Source organism: Martes martes, assembly GCF_963455335.1.
Source record: "Martes martes genome assembly, chromosome: 11".
NCBI classification, from domain to species: domain Eukaryota; kingdom Metazoa; phylum Chordata; class Mammalia; order Carnivora; family Mustelidae; genus Martes; species Martes martes.
Window position 1 is genome coordinate 73,535,555 of NC_137899.1, and position 25,000 is coordinate 73,560,554.

At 36.3% G+C, this 25,000-nt stretch overlaps 1 protein-coding gene across 1 annotated transcript in view; it reads left to right on the forward strand.

The window, feature by feature from the left end:
• Positions 1-25,000, forward strand: part of FOXP2 (forkhead box P2) — a 553,051-nt gene that overhangs the window by 484,395 nt on the left and 43,656 nt on the right. Inside the window, exons 7-11 of the mRNA XM_080819149.1 lie at positions 4,816-4,953; positions 6,106-6,291; positions 7,893-8,058; positions 18,752-18,965; positions 20,746-20,850. Of these exons, the coding sequence (XP_080675275.1) occupies positions 4,816-4,953; positions 6,106-6,291; positions 7,893-8,058; positions 18,752-18,965; positions 20,746-20,850 (809 nt within the window). The remainder of the gene's footprint in view (positions 1-4,815; positions 4,954-6,105; positions 6,292-7,892; positions 8,059-18,751; positions 18,966-20,745; positions 20,851-25,000) is intronic.

Genomic DNA, 25,000 nt, shown 5'->3' on the forward strand with positions numbered 1-25,000 from the left:
AAATCTTAAAAAAAATAGCAATATGCTCTGTCCATCCCAGATCTTTCTTTAAATACTCCTGTTTGGCACTTGATGAAAAACTTAAAATACCACTCAATTCATTGTCAGTTCTTTTTAATACCATAAAGCCAGGAAGCTTTTGGAAGGCTATTATTATGATGGACATTGTTATGTGTTACCAGGGCTTGAATTTGGACCGAGACTGGAAATGCAATACGATAGTTTCTTACGTTAAAATAAACTATAGCTACAGATAGTATAGAGACGAAAGAAGTGAACAGAAAAATTAAAGCGTGTGTAATCCAATATTTCCTATCAAATGTTGGTTAAAATAGGAAGACATAGTGTAATCTGAAAACTAGTTTTGCATTTATTATACACATAACTAATCCTAATACAGTTACCTGCCCCCCCTTAATGACCAGGGACTATCAGCCAGGACTTCCTTTGTCTTCAAATTTTAAGCAAAGGATGAAGGGAGCTATGAACCAATAGTTGGCAGACCCTGTTAACAAGGAAAAAACGTTTTTACTTTAAGTCTCACCTACAGGTTGTGACTGTTTTTTTCTAATTCACGTTTAGTGAAGAATGAATTGGACCGACATTATGCTAAGAACTGTTCCAATCACCCGCATATACATGGGATCTTTAATTAAGTGGCGTGCTTAATATGCAAACCCAACATATTCAGAAATGTTCCAGTTAAACTAGACTACAAAAGACAGTGGGCTTATTATAGCAAATAAAAATTGGGGGCCATTTTTATAACCCTTACAATAACTCTTTAGATTCATTTGAAGTGAGCCGTGATCTTCTTTTAATGACTTTTTGACCCCTTCAATGAGGTACATTCAGAAGTTTAATAGAAACACATTTGTTTTTTGTTTTTTGGTTTTTTTTTTTTTTAAATCTAAAGTCATCCTCTCCCTGTTCTGGGATACTATCTAAACACTTTCAACTCTTTGCCATTTTGACTCATTTCAGGACAGTTGCAGAAGCTTTCCCCTCTCTTTTCAGAATATGAAACATTATGTCCATTTACCTATTACTTCTTAGCACACAGAGCAACACATCAGGTGTGTGCTTAATCCATGTAATGAGAAAATAAATGAGGGCAAATAAACCCTTAATGGGTGCATCGCTGTGGGGAATTTCAGATCTGTCAGTATAGTAAACACCAAGAGAGAAAGAGCAATCTCCCCACCAAAGTTGAGAATTCATTCCCTTTCTTCACTTTTGAAGATTTTAATTGGTAGACTATAGTTTTCACTGGGACACCCATTCAGAGCCAGCTGTTTCTAACATTCGGTGACTGCATAATGTATTGTACCTTCATAGCTACCAGACTTTTATTTGCCCTTTCGCCAGAAAATAGCTAAGTTCTCCTTCCCCTCCTCTATCACATACCTAAATGTGGTCCCTCCTTAGAATATTTGCATGAACGAAATGATGCATCTAGTGAAAAATATTTCCTTAAGCTTAATACTGGACTTACTAAGGTATATATATTTCAGAATGTTCTCCATATATCTTCATTTTTTTAAAAGATTTTATTTATTTATTTGATAGAGAGAGAGATCACAAGTAGGTGGAGAGGCAGGCAGAGAGAGAGAGAGGAGGAAGCAGGCTCCCGGCTGAGCAGAGAGCCCGATGTGGGGCTCGATCCCAGGACCCTGGGATCATGACCTGAGCCGAAGGCAGAGGCTTTAACCCACTGAGCCACCCAGGCCCCCCTCTCCATATATTTTCAAATATGATGCTGGTCTTACCTGTTTAAATATTGATAAAGTAGCATGATCTCCAAAAAAAAATTTCTTGTGTACTGTTAATCTCTACCCATCTTTGTCAGGGAATTCTTATGGTAGTTTGGAGTGACAAAGAAGTGCATGGAGATTGTAACAAAAGTGATGGAGGAGGAGCAAAGGAAATGTATCACTTAAAGTGAGTTGGTTAAAATGGAGAAGTTTTGCATTTTGAAAATTACTGATTTCTAAACAAGGCAAGTGGAGTGGCCTACATATAACATGTAACTGATATTTGGTGCAGGAAAATCTTAATTTTCTATTTATTAAAATAATTCAAATGTTTTAGTAGCCTCAGACATTCCACTTGGGATGAGCTTGTATATGTGGATTTAGAGATTAGTACTGGCTTCTTGATAGTGTTAGAAATCCCTCACAAGTGCACCTGTGTTTTCCTACGTATATAATTAATTTTGATTCGTGTTTTCGTACGTATCTTATGGAGGTAGAGTATTCAATTATGTGTTAGTGGGCTTGTCTTTCTGCCTATCTTTGTGCGTGTATATTGTCAGTTTTAGATGACAGTTTTCTAGAAGGAAAGACAGAATCTGCTTAAAACTTGGAAAATATCACGTATGTGTGGTACATATGATTTGAGGAGGAGGTGGAGGTTGTGATGGTGATTTTTATGTTCATAAAGTTTTCGTTATAAGGGAAATACAAACCATTTTAAAAGTAAAAAATAACCTCTCCATAGTAAAGGGGCTAATGGACTCTAAAATGCCAAGGCACAATTCTTGCTTAAATTTGCTTATATACCAAATCAGTCACAGTTGCAACAAGCTGTAGAGTCACATAATTTATATGAGCTGAAATCTAACAATAAACTTGCAGTGTATTATGACAGGCCTTCATTCATAAAACTTCTTAAAAAGTACATTTGTCATGAGTCATGTGTAACAAGTACTTTTCCTTGTAGATATATAGATAATTAAGTGAAAGCTCTCCATACACTAAAAAGTGATTAGGGTCTTAGATGACAGAAGTGTGGCAAGTTTTTATCACATGATAGGCTTTATAGAAGGTATATATCTGTGTGTATGTATCTCTATGTATTTGGCTGTCTACATATATGTAATATCTGTCTACATATATATAGTATCTTTCTGTCGATTTGAATTGGCAGCCTTCTTAGAGATTAACATTTTTTTCTTACCTTGTCTTTCATTTTGGTTTGATTCCTCATTATTTGGAGATAGTATGAGGTAAACAACTGGTGGAAGAAAAGCCATCTTTGCAATAGATTAATTTTTAAATTGCTTGTTCTAACCATTCTATTTGTTTATCAAGGCACAAACAATTAGGTAAACTCGCCATTCAATTTTTAAACAACAAAACACTTGGGCAGCCTGTTGGGTCCGTTAATTTTATAGCACACACTTCAGATTGCCTTTTATTATGATAAATTCAAAGACAGTAACCTATAGGTATGTCAGTATGTTCTAAAAAATGAATCCAGAAATACTTGTGAAAATCAGAGTTTTTTTCTGTCATATTGTGATTTTTTTTTCTTTGTGTTATAGAACTAGATCTAGTCAATCATATTTTAAGATAGCACCATGGGATAGAAAAGACAAAGTTATTTCATAGTATTAATTATGTTAATTATGTATTATATATGTTATATATAATATATACAATTTGTTTGTTTGAGGAAGGAGAGATTTATCCACCCTGGGTTTCTTTTATTTTCTTCTCTCTGCACGTCTTTTTCATTATCAGTTTCTCCTTTCTTCATAACATGAAGTGTCAGAGAAGTTTTTAACTGTGTAAAAATGACTATTAAAATAGTGAACCATGTCTATTAATCTTTTTCTGTTTTCCAAGACACACTGTTGTCCCATGGATTTGTTCTGAAGCAGTATTTATATAAACACTTGCTTTTATTTACAGTAAAAGTGAATTGTTTTTTCTAGGAAAGAAAGTGATTGCTTTTTCAAAGGTTGCAAACTTGGCAAGTTGACACGTTGTTTGATTACATGCTGGTTAGTACAAGCAGTGCCTTCAACACGGCACAGCTGTGGCCTGGCCGGCCAAGCCTTTCTACCTCAGGCTTTCTTGCCTATGAGGTTCTCACACTCAACCTCTCCTGCCATTCTCTTTTCTAGGACTTTCTCCTTCACTCTTTCTCACTCTGTATTTCTCTTGCCTCTCCTTTCTCCTCTGTTTCTTTCTCCCCCACCTTATTTGCTTTTCCTTTCAACTCTGTAATTCTCAGAGCCTTGAAAAGAAAGAAAATTTTAAGTAAAATACTTTTTTTTTCAGTTTCATGAATAAGCTTTAAGTAATCTTTCAATTTCCAGACTCCCTGATTTAAGTCTAGTTGGCCTGAAATAAGAAAGAAAATGTTTAAAGAAGAATACTTGGCTTCTGATTCCTTCTTTGAGAGGACCTGTTTGGGTGCCTATTTCCTGGATATACATTTGTATATGTATCCTGTATGAGCTGCTAAATGTGCTTATGAAGTAATATGTATTACTAGATGTATTTTTCTAGTACTTCTATTTCGTATATCTATCCATAAAATTTTCAAGATAGTGATTATGTTTTATGCATAAGTCCTTTCTACATACATTCTCTTTACTAACTTTGATAACTGTACCTTATATGCATATTTTTCTAATTGTTTAATCTTTAGAGTTTATTTTAATCATACCTTTAAACCATTTCAAAAGGCTTTACATTGATAGCACTACGACACTGGCAAGATGGTCAAGGATCAAGTATTGAGAACACTAACATGTAATTGTTTATTTTTAACTCTGCTAGTCAAAGCTCCACCATTCAGCATAATACATAGGAGGTAAGGGACATAAAGGTAGAATCCGATCAAGTCTGATGCCCCTGGAAGGCCAGTGTCTAAACACTGTGGTACTCTAATATTATTATCAGATAGGATGTACAAATTGTTAGTCGTCATTTCTAAAGAATGTATTGGAGATGCCATATAACTGTGAAGTAGGTGAGCAGACATTTAGTTATGACGGCTCCTTCTCTTTCTCTCCCTGTCCAGGTGCCCGTGTCGGTGGCCATGATGACTCCCCAGGTGATCACCCCTCAGCAAATGCAGCAGATTCTTCAGCAACAAGTCCTGTCTCCTCAGCAGCTCCAAGCCCTTCTCCAGCAGCAGCAGGCAGTCATGCTACAGCAGGTAATGTGGGTTACCTGCTTTGGTGTTCTAGCGTGGTGCAGAAGGCGTGCACCGGTGGTCAACAGTGCCAGGACCTATCTGACAGTCATTCTCCACTCGAAGGGACAACTGATCAGCATGCAAGAACATAAACGTAGCATTGTAACTGCAGAACTACGTAAGAAAAGTTAGATCCCTTAGTCTTTTTACATTCATCCCAGTCTAGAATAAGAGCGGAGAGAAGCATAGCCTCAACATGGAATGGACTAATATTTAAATATTCATATGCTTCCTACATTTGATCTGTAGACATGCCAACAAAAGTGCAAAGGGACTTACAGATAATTCTTGCCTTTAAGACTCCTCACCACTTTAGCACTCCTTTTTGCTCAGGGAGGTACAAAATTTGAACTGGCCATTTGGTTGCAATGGGAAAGTGACATCCTAGATTTTTCTTTCCAAAATATATTAAGTGTTGAAGCATAGGAAATATCTACTTACAAAAACAAAGTTAAGCACTAAGTCACTAATCCATAAACGTTACCTTCTTTAAGGAACAAAACTCATGCTCCTAATATGTACTTTGTTGGAGCCTTGAGTGTACTTAGACTTTTTGTTGTAGTCTTACTTACAGAGAAGAGAATGTGCTTTACCTGAATTCTTGTCGATTTAATTACTTTGCTGTCATCTGTGGATGATGACCACAGCCCATTTGCTTAGATTTCTAAGTCTGACATTCTTCTGTACATCTGATGGATGAAACATATTCCCTAATAAGACCCAAACCACCTGCTTTTATGTAGCCATCTATTTGGGCCTTACAAATGGTAGGATAGAACCTATTTTTATACCCTATCGGGATTTCAGATGCAATCATTTAGGGTATCCATGTGGTTCTGGCCCTTTAGCATATAGGTTCTCTGTGCCCTTTTGTTTAGTAGGAATTTTTGGATACTGGATTGGAAAATTTCAGAGCCGCCTTGGAAAAAAAAAATGTATGTAGATTTGTCTCCTGGCATCCACTGCAAAAAAAAAAAAAATTTTTTTTTTGGTTGTTCTTGGGAGGTGAATCTTAATGGCTGCTCTACCATTTGCCAGTCTAGAAGAGTTTAGGAGATTTATAATACATGCAACTTTTGCCTTTATTTATTAAAGTCAAAATGGTTTATTCAGCAACAACTACAAGAGTTTTACAAGAAACAGCAAGAGCAGTTACATCTTCAGCTTTTGCAGCAGCAGCAACAGCAGCAGCAGCAGCAGCAGCAGCAGCAACAGCAGCAGCAGCAGCAACAGCAGCAGCAGCCCCAGCAGCCCCAGCAGCCGCCGCCGCCACCCCACCCCGGCAAGCAGGCGAAGGAGGTAGGAGCCGCTGGGCCCGCAGCGCTGCCCGGCAGGGGGCGCCGCAGTGCCAGGTGGGGACGGGGCGTCGCGAGGCCAGGGCCGCCTGACACCACCCTAGCACGAGGCTCTCGCTGTCGTCAAAGATGCGTTATGATACATTTTTACCCCGCTTACTAACAGTGACAGTAGAACTCTCCTGCTCTCCTTTTTTGTAGCATGGGACTTGAGAGTTACAATCCAATGCTGCTGTCTGTCGCCTAATGTTCACTAATGAATCACAATGTACAAAGAGCGAGCTCTGTGGTGGACAAAGTACTGATTATCTTGTATTCACCGTGAATCTAAGTTGGTGAGGGAACCTTATTTTTCTCAGTGGTGCAGCTCAGAGAACGTGCATGCAAATGTCGCCTGCGGTTGGGGGGGTGGGGGGAACGGGCTCGGGGAGAAACCCCTAGAACACAGATTTCAAAGTCACGGGCCCCTGATTAATGAACTGCTACTGTAGGTTTGGAGTGGCGAGTAGAAAGTTACAGTTTGATATGCTCATAAATCAAACTGACAAGCTGGCTTCTCAGGCCTAGCTCACACTTGTCAGCAAACTGCATCAAATATAAACATAATACAAACAAAACATGTTGAAGTAGTTAAATTGATCAGCAGGTATCAGAGCCGTTGTCCTCAAGCTGCCCATTATGCAAACGTACAGGAAACAGTTGTGACCTCCTGAGGCTTTGTTTCTGTTTGGATTTGTGAATAGAATTTCAGACAGCCATCAACTACAGAATAGAAATTGCTCCCTTATTTCTCCGGAGGCTTTGGGCAATTCACATGACTTGCTCCATTATGCAGTCTGTTTTCCAGTGAGCGCATCAGAAGTTTCTCTTTTCCCCAAACTAGAAAGGAAAGGCCTTCCCCAGCAGCTCGTCTTTCTCTGAAGTGTGACTGCCTTCTCATACCCTCCCGAGTCCAAAGAACCCTGGTTTGTCTTGTAATGCCTCACAAAATTGGAAGTTATACTTTTCCTTATTATCAGGGCGCTTTGTCTTGCCCTGAACATAATTCTGCCTTTAATATATTCCAACAAGAGAGGAGAGGAAGAGAGAGAGCTAACAGGCCTGTCCTCTGAAGGCTACAACCCAGTTTACTAATAGATCGCTAGAGACCGTATTCATGGGCCTCTGCAGACCAAACTTACTCAGTTGGAAAAAAAGAAAAGAAAAGGAAAAAAAAAAAAAAAGGAAGGAAGAAAGAAAGGGGTGTTGTTGAAGTTGACTGTTTCTCTAAAGTCTGATTTTTTTTAGTGAAGATAAACTTATTATCATCTGCAGTAAGCCAAGTACTTTATAAGAAAGTCCGAACCTTTGTAACATACTTTTGCTAGACCACATTCCATACTCTTTTCGTGCAAGTTCCTTGGTTCTCTGCTGCTGTGTAATATTTGAAAGAAAGGCAACCGAAAATCTTGAACTTGCTCACATTCTGCTTTTGAACTCTGACCACGAGATGACCATTCAGAAACTCACCGGGGCAATGAAAGCAGGGTGCATTTCTCTGTATGAGAGCGGTTGGCGCAGACCATGTGTTCCCCGCCGTTCACCGGGCTGGGTTTTCTGCACCAGCAGCAGCAGCAGCAGCAGTTGGCAGCCCAGCAGCTTGTCTTCCAGCAGCAGCTCCTCCAGATGCAACAACTCCAGCAGCAGCAGCATCTGCTCAGCCTTCAGCGTCAGGGACTCATCTCCATCCCACCTGGCCAGGCGGCACTTCCTGTCCAATCGCTGCCTCAAGGTACATACAAAATGTGGTGCACTCTCCAGTCCTCCTGCTGCACTTTCTCCCATTTCATGGCCTGTCTGCCTTCTACCTTGAGAGATTTTGCTTTTATGACCTACAGGTTTATTATTAAAACACGATTGTTAACGCGGTTGCATGGCCCGTTTTCTTGAGACTCAGAGATTGTACTACACACTGCTTTCAGGTGTATAGTAAAACTGCTTCCAAGTGTTGTGTTAGATATTAAATGCACATTTATTAGTCTTACGGCAGAAAATAATTTATAAGGGCAACACGATTTAAGCACTATTGAAAATACACTGAAGACTTGCAGAGAATTAGATTAGTGGGAAGGCTAACAACACTCCATTTAACGAAAGTGAGCTGAAAGGAGTTTTGGTGGAGAGCTGATTTTAAAAAAGAAGTTCCTAATCTCCACACTGACACTCACATGTACGAGTCTGTATGTCTACAAAGGACAGTCCATTCCAAGTTATGCTTTCTAGGACCTCATCATACATTGTGGGACCCTAATCTTATTTCCTCTAAAATAATATTGCCTGTGTGTATATTGTGAATTATAGCTTCAAAAAACTATCAGCTGTATTCTTACTTGTTTTTCTGATAAGAAAACTTTGTGTGGACTTTGATAATACAATAATATAGTACAATAATACAGCACTATAAATTATACAATTGTATATATTCATCATTTACCCAACTTTTGGGAAATGGAAAGCATTCTTGGTTTAAAAAAGATAATGGTAAACAAAATGACACCCTGTGTGCTAAAATTCTTAGTAAGGGTTAAAGTCAGATATCATTAAACTTCACAAAAGCACATTCTTTTCTTTTCTTTTCTTTTTTTTTAAGATTTTATTTATTTATTTGACAGACAGAGACACAGTGAGAGAAGGAGCACAAGCAGGGGGAGTGGGAGAGGGAGAAGCAGGCTCCCCGCTGAGCAGGGAGCCCAATTTGGGGCTTGATCCCAGGACCCTGGGATCATGACCTGAGCCAAAGGCAGACGCTTAATGACTGAGCCACCCAGAAGCCCCATAAAAGCACATTCTAATTTGCATTTGGATTTTGTTGGAACAAACATTAATCCAAATGGACTGTAATTATACTTGTTACAAAGGGACTCACATTGTAATAGTATTTTTTTGTTCTTTTTTCTGACTCAATAGAAAGAAAATCAAGTGGCTCAGTCAGTTAAGCATCCAACTCAGACTCATGGCTCTGGGTCAGGTCATGATCTTAGGATTGTGAGATCAAGCCCCATGTCAGGCTCAGTGCTGAGTGTAGAATCTGCTTGAGATTCTCTCTCTGCCCCTCTGCCCACTCGTGCTTTCTCTCTCTCTATTTCTCTAAAATAAATAAATCTTAAAAAAAAAAAAGAAAGAAAGAAAGAAAATCGAGAACAATTTAATAGGAAAAAAATAAAATCAGGCCAATAAAAGACAGGTCTTTAAAATGCACACAACTTTGTTTGGGACACATGAAATTTAAAATTTTGTAGTAAATATTTTTCTCCTTATCAAATCACGATCTTCATGGCATATTTTTCTCAGAATCCTCTCCTTCCCTTAATTTCAGATCCTCTAATTCACCTGACTGAATCACTCCTAGGAAATCAAGAAACATAAAGTTTAAATAGTGAAAGAAAAACAAGGCAATAAACCCGCTTTTCTGCACCATTCCAAAGAGAATTGGAATAAACCGTGGTGTCCCTGGGCCCATGAATGTTCTATTCATAAGCTGTTGTTCTTTGCAAAAATAAATACCATGTGAGGACAAATGAAGAAATAAGTTTAAAGAAAAGAAAGCTGTGTATAAATTAATTCAATGTAAACATGGATTTCTTTGGTAGAAACTATACTAAAACAGAATCAATAAATTTATCTCATTTTTTTCAATAAAATTTATATAAAAACCTATATTTAGGATCTAATCATATAAGCATCTCCTCAGTAGAGAGAAGCATGATCTACTGTGATTTCATTTGAGTAAAAGCATTGAAACAAACACTTCAAGAAAGCTTAAAATAGATGTTCACAGAAGCAAAATTCAATTTAAGTGCAATATTCTTCCAAAACAAGCATACAGATATCTTGCCAAACAAGGAAATTATTATGATACAACCGTCTTAATAGTTTTCAAATAAAAATTTTCTCTTATTTCTGAACTTTTTAAATGGAATTATCATTTTTTCCTTCTTTTCTACTTGTCCATAAAATGTTATGAGAGATTAAATGCACAAGATAGAGAACATCAAGGAAAAGGAAACAAATCTGAAAATACACCTGGGTTTAAGCAGAATATTTATATTTTAAACAAAAAACATGAAGTCATCATTGTGTTCTCACTGTTTAGCTGAAGTAGTTTGAAAAGTGCCACTGTGGAGACTCACCAGCCAAACATAGGCAGAATGCATCAGATAAACCAGCTGTAGTAAAGGAACATAATTGCATAGTTTGGTGCTGAAATCCCAAAATTGGAATGGAAGAAAGTAGAAAAGTAATTGTTAAATAATGTAAGCCTGGAATTATTTCTGCCTTAGCCACTGGTTAGTTCAGATTAAAATATTTCAAATATCTTAAACGTTTTTATTGTCAGTTTCCCAGTTCACTTTGCACAAAGTTTTTGGTTGGCTGATTGATTAGCCATGCAACCGCAAAGGATTTATACATGATGATGATCTTATTGTGCCTTTAAAAATATGCCACATGTGAAGTATTTATTCCTATGATTTAACACAGCCTCCTCAGGGTAATTTTTAAAGTTCCAACTTCGTTCAAGACAGAAACAAAATTATAATAATTTTGATAAGAGTAGGCAATTTATAGGGGCACCTGGGTGGCTCAGTTGTTAAGCATCTGCCTCTGGCTCAGGTCATGACCACAGGGTCCTGGATTCGAGCCCTGCATCAGGCTCCCTGCTCCATGGGAAACCTATTCTCCTTCTCCCACCCTCCCTGCTTGTGTACACTTTCTTGCTGTGTCTGTCTCTGTCAAAAAAATAAATAAAATCTTAAAAAAAAAAGAGTAGGCGATTTATAGACATTTTTCTCTGTATTGCAAAATGATGTAATATATTGTACCACCCTTTAAAGTAAATTATTTTAAGTATTAAGCATTTAAAGTCATCATGAATATTACTGTAATATTGGATTTTAATGTAAAAGAGACAATGAAATTACTATCTCTAAATGCACATATGGAGTGAGTGTAGGTATACAGAAGTCAAATACAAAAGGATGAATTTGTAAATCAATATCAAATAAAATACTGATTATAAAGCTATTTACTCCATGGATAGTACAGTTTACATGTCAGCTGTAATTACTTCGTGACATGTTCTCATGGTTCAGTACCACTATCTATAGGTAATAGGAAATTATTGTGCATGCACTTCAAATTGAGATATGTTTTTGACATGAGATAGAAGTCACTGTATTCCAATACACAGTATAGTCATGGACTTCCTAAGACTACAGAAACTAAAATATATGTGGTTAAAACTTTCTTTCATTCCAACTTTCCACATGTTTTTGAATTTATAAAACTGATTTAAAACATAATGCTTTTGTGACTGGTCAGAAAGACCAAACAGGGAATGCTAGATTATCTAGCCAGCACTAATGTGAACTAACACCTTCTAGAACTAGATGAGTTTGGAATGAGAGAACTGTTGAATAATAAATAAAATGAAATCTTTTAAAGTAAAATATAATATTTTACTTTAAATAATTTATGCTTTACTACTTTATTTAAAGCAGTAAAGCATAAAAAGCATAAATCTACTTTATTTAAAGTAAAAATATTTTACTTTAAATAATCATTACTTTAATAATTTATGCTGAGTTAGGCATGTGCTCAAGTTTGTCTTTAGGATGAGTATTTGGCCAAAATCAGCTATTTGGCTTTGACTCATTCTCTGCTTATGGAAATCTAAATAGCCAAATGCCTATTTCAGCATCACTTCTGGCATCTTGGTTTTTTTTTTTCCTGATCTGTGGTCCTGTGCTTGCGGAGATCACCATTGTATCTAATCAGAGTAACAGCACCAACAGTACAAACAACGCATGTTGTGCAGAATTATTGTTAGCATCTTAGTATTCCCTTTTACATACCAGTCAGTCTCCAGTTTGCAACTTGGAGAGAAACTCTCCTTTGGGGTTTTACATGTGAAAACTCCATCGGTAAGCTCAAGTTTAGATGTACATTTATTATTACAGTAATAAAACTTTGCAAAGTTAATCATGAATGCTGTTAATTTTATGTATAAAAATTAACTTACGAGCCTGGGTGGCTCAGTCGGTTAAGTGATTGACTCCTGATTTCAGCTCAAATCATCATCTCATGGTCGTGAAATTGAGTCCCATGTGGGGGCTCTGAGCTAGGCATGGAACCTGCTTACGATTCTCTCTCTCCCTCTCACTCTGTTCACTCAAACCTTCCTCTCAAAAAAAAAAAAAAAAAGAAAAGAAAACATGAAGACTAACTTACAAAACATTAAATACATAGGGAAATATTAAGAAGGTTGAGTTAGTTTTTGAGAAGATGTAAATAAGATAGAAAGATGGAGATTAAATTATATCATAATTCTAATTGTCACATAATTGGTTTACCTGCATGTATACATTTAAATGAATTTATCTCCATTTAGGCCTGAAGTTTTTTTGAAGTTCTCTTTGTCACTTCTTTATATCTTGAAGGAAGACTCCAAAGCAGAATGTCAGCTTTGCCATATTAAATTTCATGATGGGGAAAACTGAGAAAATTATGGTTTTTTTTTTAAATAAAATATCAAACTTCAAAAATGCAGCCTATAAAAATTTTAATAGTGAAATCATAGAAGGAATTTTTTTTTTCTATATCAGATGTATTCCAGTATCCCAGAAGTTCCTTCTTTAGTGGAGATATTTGCCTTTGGTCTCAGTTTTAGCCAAACAGCTGTTTTACTCCTTCTAACTCAGCATTTGGGCAAATATACACTCAGTGCACCTTTCATTAAACACACGTTTTAGAGACGGGCACTACACCTGCAGGTTGAAGTAGGCCCCGGTCAAATATAAATCAATAGTATGTTAGGTTTGGCAAATTATAAATGAACACATAGATCTCTGAAGGATAGCCCAAAAAACTAGAATAATGGTTTCCTCTGTAGAGGGGAACAAGGAAGCAGAGAGGGTGGGTAGGGAAATTTAATTTTGCAATATATAACCAAAGTTCTTTACGATTCAGTTATTTTGGCCGTGTGCATGTCCTAGTGTTTTTTAATGGAAAATTTAAGATGAAAAGTGAAAAATCACCCGATAATAGTTCAGTAATTCAGATCATTAAATATCAAATTGTTTTCACAAAATATATGAACGATACAAATATTTCTACCCAAATTTGCCTTCATCACTTTCAATTATACGTAACCCTAGAACATAAGCAAAGTACTGTTAAATAAGATAAGCTAATTTTAAAAATCACAGTAGACTTACTTTACATCATAATGTATAAAAATTATTTATTTAATATTAAAAATTAATTAGTAGACCCAGCAAATGAAAGGACATTGAAAGAATCTTTCATTTTTGAGTGTGAAAAAGCTGCTAATGTAATTTTTACCAATAGGTAAAGCCATTGAAATGTTTAAACATTGTGTGCCCCAAGGATGTATAATCTAGATGTGAATTATCAAATTTTAATTAATTCTTAGCACAGCGCTTTGTCACCCAGTAGTTACTCCACATACTCTGAATCCAGGATTAAGGAATTACTGTTTAATTGCTTTACCTGTGGTATAACATGTGATTTGATTAGGAACTCATCCTTTTATTCATTCAACTTCCAGAAAAACAGACCTTTAATGCTTATTCGTAGTACTGGCAGTGAACGAGAGTAAACCCAACTTGTCATCCCAAAGCCATCACCCATGATCATTTCTTGATTTTCTGTCATCATGGAATTTTAATTTTAAAATTGCATTATCATACGACTTTTTGGCTCTAGGATAGTCTGTATGTATCCCTGAAGTAAGTTACTAAGAAAATTGAGTCATCCTTACTATTACTCTGTAATGGTGTAGTCCACGGATTCCCAGATTGCCAGCCCCCTGGTGTTCCGGGCACTTGAACAGCTCAGTATTCATTGAGCTTTCATGCACGGTGGACACTCCTACAGGCATTGGGGACAAAGCAGTCAAGAAAATGGACAAAAATTCCTGCCACCACAAAACTTACATTGTAAATTAAGTAACATGTATAGTGGTAGGTGCTAAGGAAAAAAAAATAGGACAAAAGAAAGAAATGGAAATGGGTGGGGTTGAACTTGTAGACGGGGTAGCCAAGGACGGAGTCCTAGAAAGAGGTTATGTGAGCAGAAATGTAAAAATGCGAGGAGCCCTGCCACACATTAGCTCTAGAGCTCATTACTCAACTTTTCTCTTCCTCAGTATCCTCATCTCTCAAATGGGAATATAAGAGTAGCCTGGGTCTTAGGATTAGCACTGAAGCGTGGAAAAGAGTGATGAGTATATCAGAAGTACTGGGCAAGTTTCTAATAAAACAGAGACAAAGACTGAGTTGGGGGTCAAAGAAGCTGTATAAACAGAAGCTTAGTTTTGAAGTAAGCTAGTTTTGGGGAAAAAATCTTCAAGTTTATAAATAGGCAACCTGCTGTCCAAGTGAGGGGCTGGCTGGAAATCACATAATCAATCCTAAGCCTACACCCAGTATTTAAAACTGAAATAAATCAGTATAATTGTAGAAGGAGTTTGTTCCTGTTGTCTTTCTTTTTATCCTCAAATGGGTTTGTAAAACGCTGAGTTGAACAAGAGACTCAAAGTTTTGTTGTTGGTGTTGTTGTTGTTCCTGGACATCTTGGAACAGATGTACACGTTAACATTATTCATGAGTCTCCAAGACACAGGCCACAGACCTCTTCAATTTCTTTGATTAGGACTGTTTAGAAGAGCACTGTTGCGTAGAACACAGTTTGGGCCATACTGAGTGTGTTCTATTATTGCCTGAAAAATCAGTTAATTCTTGCAAATCACCGAAACTTCAAAACTCACAAAACTTTCAAAATTCTACAAAAGTGATCAGTTATTGTTTCATAGTCATGGTTTTGTATCCATAGAAAAGAGCTAACCAAAGTGTAGATGTGAATACAGTTTTGTAAGCAAAGTGATAGTTTGCTTTTAACAGTTTTCCTCCCAAATTATCTGCACATCAGAATCATGTGTAGAGCTTCAGAAGCAGACTGGTGCATGTGTCCTACCTCCAGAAACTGTGATCTCATTGGTTTGGACTATGGTCAGGGCATCGAAAGTTTTAAAATGTCCGCAAGTGAATCATACCTCCATCCAGACACTTTAGGGAACCACTCCCACTAAAAGTAATCTCTTTCGGACATCATCTCTTCTCTGCCCCTTATCTGTAATCTTTAAAAACCATTTCCTTCTTCGATTAATTAAGGATCCTTATTTGGATAGTGAACAGGTGGCTTATTCATCAAATTTTTGTGTGCTTAGTATTTGTTGCCGTATCATTGTGATATCATGCTGTTACCACTAATCTTCAACACAAATGACTAGTGTAAGAGAAGTCTGCTTTTAAAAGGTAAGTGGATACTTAGGTTAACTAAATTATTAATAAAATTCAAAAACTAAATTATTAAAACATCTTTAACTGATACAGTCTCTAAAAATACCTAATAGTCTTCAGCAAAGATATAAAATTTTATCAGAATCAACTCGGGCTGTTTATGATTCTTTAGACATTGGCCTTCCGGGATGGCAGTGCCCATGAATACTATGGCCTTCAAGAGCCACTGAACTTCCACGTGAAGACCCAAATGCCTTCGAGATCTGTGTGAATCTGTTGTAATCAATTAAATCAACTACTGTTTATTGAACACATACCAGGCACTGCTCTTGGCACTGGGGGTAGATAGGTCAAGTAAAAAATCACTACTCTTACCAGTTTAAGATTACATTGCCGTAGAGGAAGACTGACGATAACATGTAAAGCAAACAAACAAATAATATAGCTTCAGACTGATAAATGATTTAAAGACAAAGAAAGCAGGGTGAGGTGACAGAGAATGCTAGAAGGCAAGGCGGGAAGGGGCAGTGGTTGATGGGGTGGTCAGAGACCTCTCAGAGGAGGTGATCCTTGAATCCTCTGAGTGAGGGGAGTGAGGAAGCCATGAGATCGACGACAGAGTCACCTATGCTGTGGGAAGAGCCAGGGCAAAAACTGGCAAGGGAGCAAATGTTCGATGCATTTCAGATGCAGAAGAAAGCTGGGATAACAGAGTGAAATGTAGAGAGCAAGTGATAGGTGAGGTCAGAGAGGCAGGCAAGACCCAGACAGTAAATGCCAGCATCTGACAGGCCACAGTAGGGTTTTTTGGTTGTTGTTTGTTCCCTTTTATCTTGTTGTGTTTTTTGTTTGGTTGTTTGTTTTTTGTTTTGTTTTTTGAAATGTTCTGGAAAGCCATTGGAGGCTTTGCCTGGAAAGCCCAATGGCCTACATTTACATTTACATTTACATTTGCATTTACAGCAATACATTTGGGCTGATGTGTGAAGAGTGGTAAGTTACAGCAAGACAAGGGGGAAGCAGGAAGACACAGGAAAGGAGAACTGTGGTCTAGGCAAGAGTTGTCGGTGGGGCAGAGAGGCAGAGTCAGATCGTGAGGGCTCCCATGCAAAAGACGTGTCGATGCTGCCACGAGAGAGGGTTTGCTAGTGGAGCTTTGCTGTGAGGACACCTAACTTGTACAGACAGGTAATCAAAAAGTTAGTCAGAAAAGTTTCAGAATCTTAGGTAAAAGCTAGAGTTAAAGCAATTTTTAATGATCTTTATAAAGAAATTATTTCCTATGTAACCGAGAAATACCTTCCTTTATTAAGCCATTCTCTTTTATACAGGAAAAATAGTTTTTAATAACTGGAAACCTGCGTTAGCTTGCCTTTTCTTCAGTCTTAGGGTGTTTTAAAATCTTCAGGAGCCGGAATCACCAAAATGATAGCTTTCAGTAAAGCTATCTGTAAGAAATTGAGATAGGCATAGCAATTTAAGGTTACCACTGTGATGAATAATTTGACCAGAAGTTATGTTTGGAGCAGTGCGAATTCTTCTGTCACTTTGGGCTACTTACCACGATGTCTAGATTGATGATTTTTCTACCCGCAGGGGTAGAGGTGAGAGGGCTCACCGTCCTCGCCATCATGTTCTCTCATCATCCCCTAGTCTCCCCTGCCTGTTCGATCCTGCTCCTCTCCCGCACACCTCGGGATTGATCCGTATCACTTAGAGCATCTGAGGTGGGGGTGGGGTAGTTTGACTAGTACTTCCACCCTCCTGTTAGACGTTGTAGGTGAGCCTAATAATAAAGAACCTAGATTTTGGAGCCACAGTGCATTAGGTGTGAATTCTATCCACTAGTTACGAGTGTAGTGATTTGGTAACATCTTTAATCTTTCTAAACCTCCACGCCGTGCCCTCATCTGTAAAATGTAATGATTCCTAACATCAGGTGAGGTTAATTGAGATTTTGAATGTAAAGCACCAGACTGACTTTAGCAGATGCTGAATAAGGGATGGCAATCGTAATTGCGACTGCATTTTCCCCTGGATATCTTTATTCGGTAATTTTTGTATTTTTAAATAATATTTCCAGAGCAAAGGCATTCAAATCAGACTGCCTGGATTTAAATCAGAGCTCTACCACACAGAAGCTTTGTGACCTTGGATACATTTTTGAACCTCTCTCTCTCATTTTGTTTCCTTATCCATGAACTGGTTAAAATATACTTATTGACTCCATTAGATTTAGTGAGGATTAAGAAGCATGAGGTATAGAAAGAATACATGAAGGTATAGTACTTGGCACATGTAAGTACTATTTTATAAGTCAAAGACTGTAGACAATAATCTCTCAATTCCTTATTTCAAAATTGTAATTAAAAGCTAAAGCATTGTGCCTTAATTTTCTGTTTTCTTTCTTCATAAATCTGGTAAATTTGCATGATCTGAGCCAGGGTGCTGTTTAAAATGAGTAGTTTTTTTATTCTGCTGGTCATAAAATGAAGTTTCCATATTATCTGCTTAATTGATCCATGTAGGTAAGCATATTATTGGCTTATTTAGCACCTCCAAGTGAAACTTCAATTATTTTGTTTGCCTGTCTGAGAAAGAGCAAACTAAAACTTTGTCAAAGTTGTCAAATGTATTTTCCTTCTGAGTTGAATGTTTACTGTTTTTTTTCCCTGACTTTTTTTTCTTTTGTTTATCCTCCTTACCCCTTTCTCTTTTCATATCTTTTGATACATCTCATTTCCAATTCTATTTCTTTTTCAGTTCCTCACTGATAAAAACTTAATACCAGCAATAAGTAAAAGCTACTGTTAAAAGTTGAATAGTTTAATTTTCAAATAGAACTTGCTGGGTTTTTCCCATTAATCTTTGATATTATTTCCAATAGGATCATTCCCTACCATTCCCAAATTGATAATCTTGAGCAAATAACTGATTATTCATGAGAAAGGGTATGGTGCTGATGGGTGTAAAGTGATTTTATTATTGTATATTAATTATGCTGGTAACATCACTTTTGTCGTTGGCATTAATCTAGTAATAATACTAAGCTCATTATATGAACTTTACCTTGTTATATTAGTGGGGCTTTCTTTCGTTTTATAGCTGGCCTAAGTCCTGCTGAGATTCAGCAGTTATGGAAAGAAGTGACTGGAGTTCACAGTATGGAAGACAATGGCATTAAACATGGAGGGCTAGACCTCACTACTAACAATTCCTCCTCGACTACCTCCTCCACCACTTCCAAAGCATCACCACCAATAACGCATCATTCCATAGTGAATGGACAGTCTTCAGTCCTCAGTGCAAGGCGGGACAGGTAAATCTCATGAGATTTATTCTATATTTATCTGTCACCAACTTTTACTTCTACCATTCATAAAACTAAAGATTATTATTTGTACTTAAGAGGGGCAGAATGTATAGAACAAATTAAATAGAAACCTTTAGGTTATTTATCTTATATATTATTTTCATTACAGAAAGCAGTTCAAACGCTGGCAATCTGATGGATATAGTGGGGAATTTGCCTGAAGAAATTTATTTTTTAATAAGTGCATGTGGAATTATTGTGTCAGCATATTTTTATGGCTAATATGTTGTGATGAACCAGATTGCTGAAATGAGAATATTTTGCCATTTTTAAACTTAAGAACCCCCTTTTGAATAATTAATTAAATACTTAAAGATTCCCCCCCCTTAGCATATGCTTTAAAACATGTGCTTAATATATGTTTAAGAACACGTCCGTAGGTATCAGAGACTCGATATACATAATAAACACAGGTGTAATAAACTAGAAGATAGAATATCTGGTTTGCCTTTTTTATTAGTGTAACATGATGGAATTTAATATAGACATAAACTTACGGTGAAAACTGAATAAATTTTACTCAAAATTCATAAGGAAAAATTACTTGATTTCAGTTATCAACATTGAGTACATTATGTTAGATAATTTTCAACTTACTGTTTTACTTTAGTTGAATAAAAACTGGCCTTGTAAAAGGAGCCCCCTGTACTTTTGTCCATTTACTTCCATTTATTTAAGCATAAAGCCGTCTAATCAGGTGGCTTTAAAGCAATTCACATAAAATATATAAGCTAAAACATTGCTCAACATGAAAAATATCTTTTTAAGGGATGAAACATAAGTGCAGGATTTCATAACAGAGTGACTTAGGCTCCTGTGGTATTTAGCTGTAAAGACTACATATTTGAGTGTAGTGGATTGATAGTATTCTGTTGTGTAATGTGAGTACCTGCCTGGCGGCAATAAATTCTTTCTCATAAACAAATTTTGTTTTTAGAGAAACATATATTTAATTACAGAACAGTTTAAAATAGGATGCTATCATTTGGTGGTGTTTCTGATGGTCATTTGAGTATCATGAAAAATTTTTCTTGTTAGTTTTCATTATTATAAAATGATATGCTTCTGAATGCTTCCATGCTGGTGTTTTAATTGAGATTAATTTGATGATTATATATTGCAGAAGTTGCTTGATTTTTCTAGAATCTCTCTATCTGACATAATACTCACTTATCAAAAGTCTTTGATGATTACAGAAGGATATAGCTAATGAATACTGTTCCAAAGTAGAATTTTTTTTTAATCAGCTGTAACTAGTGGAAATATAATTTATGGTCCACATATAAATATTAAGCAATTTAAATGATCCTAAAGGTCCATATCATCCTTAAAAAGAGCATTTCAAAAATCTTATGGTGGCTGTCCTATTACCTTCTTAAAAACACAGGTTTATTTCACTTGACCACATATGAATATATATTTTTTATTTAGAGGTAAATGTTACATTAAGGTCATATGGCAAGATTAGCATATGATATTATACAGTCCTCTTAGTTTTTCATCCTTTATTAACAGTCATCTTTGGCTCTATTTCTCCTCTAATTGGAACATCATCTAGCCTTGGCAGTTGAACTATTCAATAGAACGATTAAATTTTTCTGACTGCTCTGAGCTGAATTGACCTGTTTTGACCTGTTTGTCACTGATCGTAACCTGACAGGCACTAGCAGCCTGCAACGATTATGGCTTTTTGAGATGAATCTGACGCCGTGTTCTTTTGCTACAGCTCGTCACACGAGGAGACTGGGGCTTCTCACACTCTGTACGGCCATGGAGTTTGCAAATGGCCAGGCTGTGAAAGCATTTGTGAAGATTTTGGACAGTTTTTAAAGTAGGTTCCTTACCTTTTTTAGGGAAGGGGGTGGATTATGTGGGGCTGTTAGGCACATTGTTGTAAATAAACAAGACAAAGCTGAAGGGAGGAAGTGAAAAGTCCATCGTGGAGCACACTCTGAGCTTCTCTGTGCTCCAACAAGTACATGGCCCAAGTCAGGCTGAAAAGGTGGCCTCGTCTTTACCTCTTCATCAAAATATTTTACAAATCATTCAATAGAGTTTTTGAATGAATGGAAAATAGTAGCCTACAGTAATCGTGTCATTAATAATTGGGAGACGTGTGCAGGTGTCTTAATAAGTTTCAAGTTTTTTAATAAAAATTTTAAGTAAAATTACATGAGGAGTTGTAGAATATATATAATTTCAAACAGACATATTTTACGGATTTATCTTTTTTAATTGCAAGCTTGCTCTTCCTGACTTTAAATAATGATGTTTAACATATTTATATTTAACAATAAGAATGATGACATGAAAGTTAAAAGAGGCTAACATTCTAAGAAATAAATCTATTTCATCTATGTTGTTACTTGTTGCCCTCAGAATCAGAGGGCAATGTGCATGGCTGTATATTTGTATGGTTGATTACATGGCTTCTCTAGCTTAAAATCAAAATTTGGTGTATCCTTAATTTCTTCCTACAGTGATATATATATTTTTTTTAATTTTAAGAGGTTCCGTTGCAAATGAGAATATCCATCTTTTATGAAACATTCTCCATGCACAATCCTGCTATACAAGAGATCTAAACAGAGAGCTACAGATAGGTTTATGGAGATGAGTAACTTCACAGGCTGAGACTCTTATGTTGTCATGGAGCAGCTAACAGGGTGAATGAACTGTTTCATGCTTCATCAACAATTAAGTTAATTAGCTCATTTGAAATTGCACTGCTTTGTTGCCAGGATGTTGGCAGAAACATCAAAAAGATGTGTTTACAAATGGTAGACTACAGGGTATAAAGTAAAAGCACCTTAACAACAAGCCACAAGTACTTGGCATCATAATAACTTTATAATGGAATTACAGTAAGACTTCCACAAGGATTTTTTTTAACTTTTTCTCATTTCTGACCAATTAAAAGAAAATTTGTTTCCTCTGTTACTTTGGCATTTGTAAATGGCCTTAAATTAAAAAAAAAAAAAAATTGCACTGCTATTATACTGGAAAAGTAGTGAGCTACCATTTTGTTGGGTATGAAAACTGATTCAACTGCCCTAGGAAAAGAGGGCATTTCAGATGGTAGATAACTTTGCTCATGTTTTCCTCTCTAAGAAAATAACATTTGTTAAAACAAAGACAAAATATAGGGACATTAATTTTTTAACAGCTAATTTCATATTTCTTCATTCGAATGTATTCATCCTTATCAAAGTGTTATGTTATTCCTTATCATTAAGATTCTTTTTTTTTAAGATTTTATTTATTTATTTGACAGAGAGAGATCACAAGTAGCAGAGAGGCAGGCAGAGAGAGAGAGAGGGAAGCAGACTGCCTGCTGAGCAGAGATCCCGATGTGGGACTCGATCCCAGAACCCTGAGATCATGACCTGAGCCAAAGGCAGCGGCTTAACCCACTGAGCCACCCAGGCACCCTATCATTAAGATTCTTAAGAGGACTGTTGCTGCTATTTTTTAAATATGGCTATTTAAGCTGTAGAACTAGCCCAGTCGCCATTTTATTGCTCTAAGTTGTTCTTGCTGAGAAAGAGTAAGTTTTTAAGAAAATACACATATTTTTCCCTTCACTGTCATTTCCTTTATGGTACATGGAAAGGAACACTTTTATTCATCTTAAATGTTTATATATATTTTTATTACTAATAAGCAGATGAATATGAACCCTCCTTTTACACTCCATGTTTCTTTCTCACATTCATGCTAGTATGTTTTAGAAACTAAGAGAAATTATAGGTGGATGGGGTAAAGAAAAAAAAGAAAGAAAGAAAGAAAAGAAAGAAAGAAATTACAATTAAAAAGCATTTCCTTTCAATTAAATACCAACTTTGGTTCCAAAGCCTATTTTTCCAGCCCATTAACTTTATAGAGATGACAGAACAAATGACAGTAGATTGTAAGGTCTTTCTTTTAGTCCATTTTTGTTATGATGGTTTTAGATTCTCTTACTCAGAGATCTGTGATAAATTCTGTTCATAGAGGTAATGCCAGTACCCAGTACTGCAAAAAAGTGTATATCAAATACATTTCCATACTGGTATTGTCTTTTTCTTAACATGTGTGGGAAATTTACGAAGACATAATGTATTTTATTAAGTTAATCAAGTTCAGTTATTCAGAAAAAAGTTTAGTGTCTATGTGGAAAACGAAATGAAGAAGACACCACCACTAATAGGAATTTTCTTGGAAAGAAGATTTTGCTTTTCTTTTGTAATCCTGGGGAGAATTGAGTCTTCAGGGAAAAGAAAGTCAGACAAGTCAAAAAGCTGTGAAAGGTTTTTAGCTCCCAGTTTTCTTGTTTACTCTTCTCTAGAAACTTTATATCTAGTGTTTATTATAAAAAGTTTTCTGAGAAAATATTGTTGTGGGATTTTTATTTCTGAAATGCACTAGAAATAAATGTTATAGCTTGAGCTTTCCTTTGGTATCAGACAACGTATCCGTTGGTTTGAAATAAAAGGAATCCATTCGTTATTACTATTTAGCCTACATATGTTAAATAACGAAGGATGGTAGAAAATACATTAAGAGTCCCCAATCCCCTTTCTCACATCATATTCCCAAAGAAACTAGTAGAACCCCTCTGTGTTTGCCCAGCACCAAATGAAAAACCAGCAGAGGGCAGTTGCTTATGTATAACATACTTATTTTTCATCTTATGGGTATTCTTTCATATTCTATGATATATTCTTTTCCACTGAATGAAGGCTAAGTTAGAAACTGTTATTTGCAGCAGCAAGGATAAAGGCAAGAAGAATATAATACAAAGAAGAAAGTCGAGGCTAAAAAAGGTGTTTAGGAAAATTTTTGAATTCTACTATAAAATAGGTGTTGACAGAAGCTAACCATTTTTCTGACCACTAATTGAGGATCTCACTAGATCACTAAAAGCATTTAATACTACTTCTTCATTACTGTCTTATATATGCCAAAGTATAATAACATCTGACAAAACTTGAGTGTAGTTTGTCTGCAAAATTAATTATCATTCCATTGGACCTAAGTCAGCTTGAATGTAGATGGATCGACTTTTAGAGCTTAAAGCAAAAGGTTTACAATATAGCATTCTGGTTAGCAGACAAGTGTTCTTGAATCTGCACACGCAGATGCCAGCAAATAAAACATGGCCTGAGATCCAAAGGTGGAAATAACTCTCCGCGAAGAAAGGCAGAAGGATTAGCGTCTATAAAGATATCAATCTATTAGAGAATCATTAGTTGATGAACGTATGTGAACTGCTCCTATTACAAAAACCAAATTTTTGAGGCTTGGCACTGCATATAGTGCCTTAGGAAAGGTCATGGATACAGAATAGTTTATTTCATGGAAATTTGTTGTCTTTTTCTCTTGCAGCCGACTACTCTAAAAATTATGCTCTTACTTAGTGTGTATTGTCTATTTCTTTGTCTTTGACTAGGCAGCATGGCTACAAAATTATGACCTCAAGAAGGCATTCTTTGAACTTGTCAGGATGTTGTTTCTTTTGGTGACAGTGCCCCCATCTCTCAAAACTAAGGCATCTCACATAATCAGCTAAATGAATAGTGACAGCTAACATTTTGTATTTAAACTCCTGTCAGTGTTTAAACATAAAAAGCTTGATGCAAAATAAATCAAACACCAGTGATATGCAAGTGAAACATTTTGTTAAAACAGTGTCTGACATACTTGGATTTAAAGCTTGTCCCTTTTTAGCTTATAAAATGCTATAACTTTAAATGAATTTGAAAAATCCAGAGGTTAAAATTGAACTGCTAATCTGGGGTATATATAATGGAAGTTACCCCATGCATTCATGATCTTTAAAAGCTTTATTAAAGAGAATCGTGCACTAAATAAATTGGAGGGATCCCTCCTTACTTTTTGTCTTCCTGAAATGCTTAATTGTTGTGAGAAAGAATGTGACTGCCTGTGTATGTTTTTGTTTCTGGTTCCCGCTACCCACCTAGCACACAGATTCCACGCAG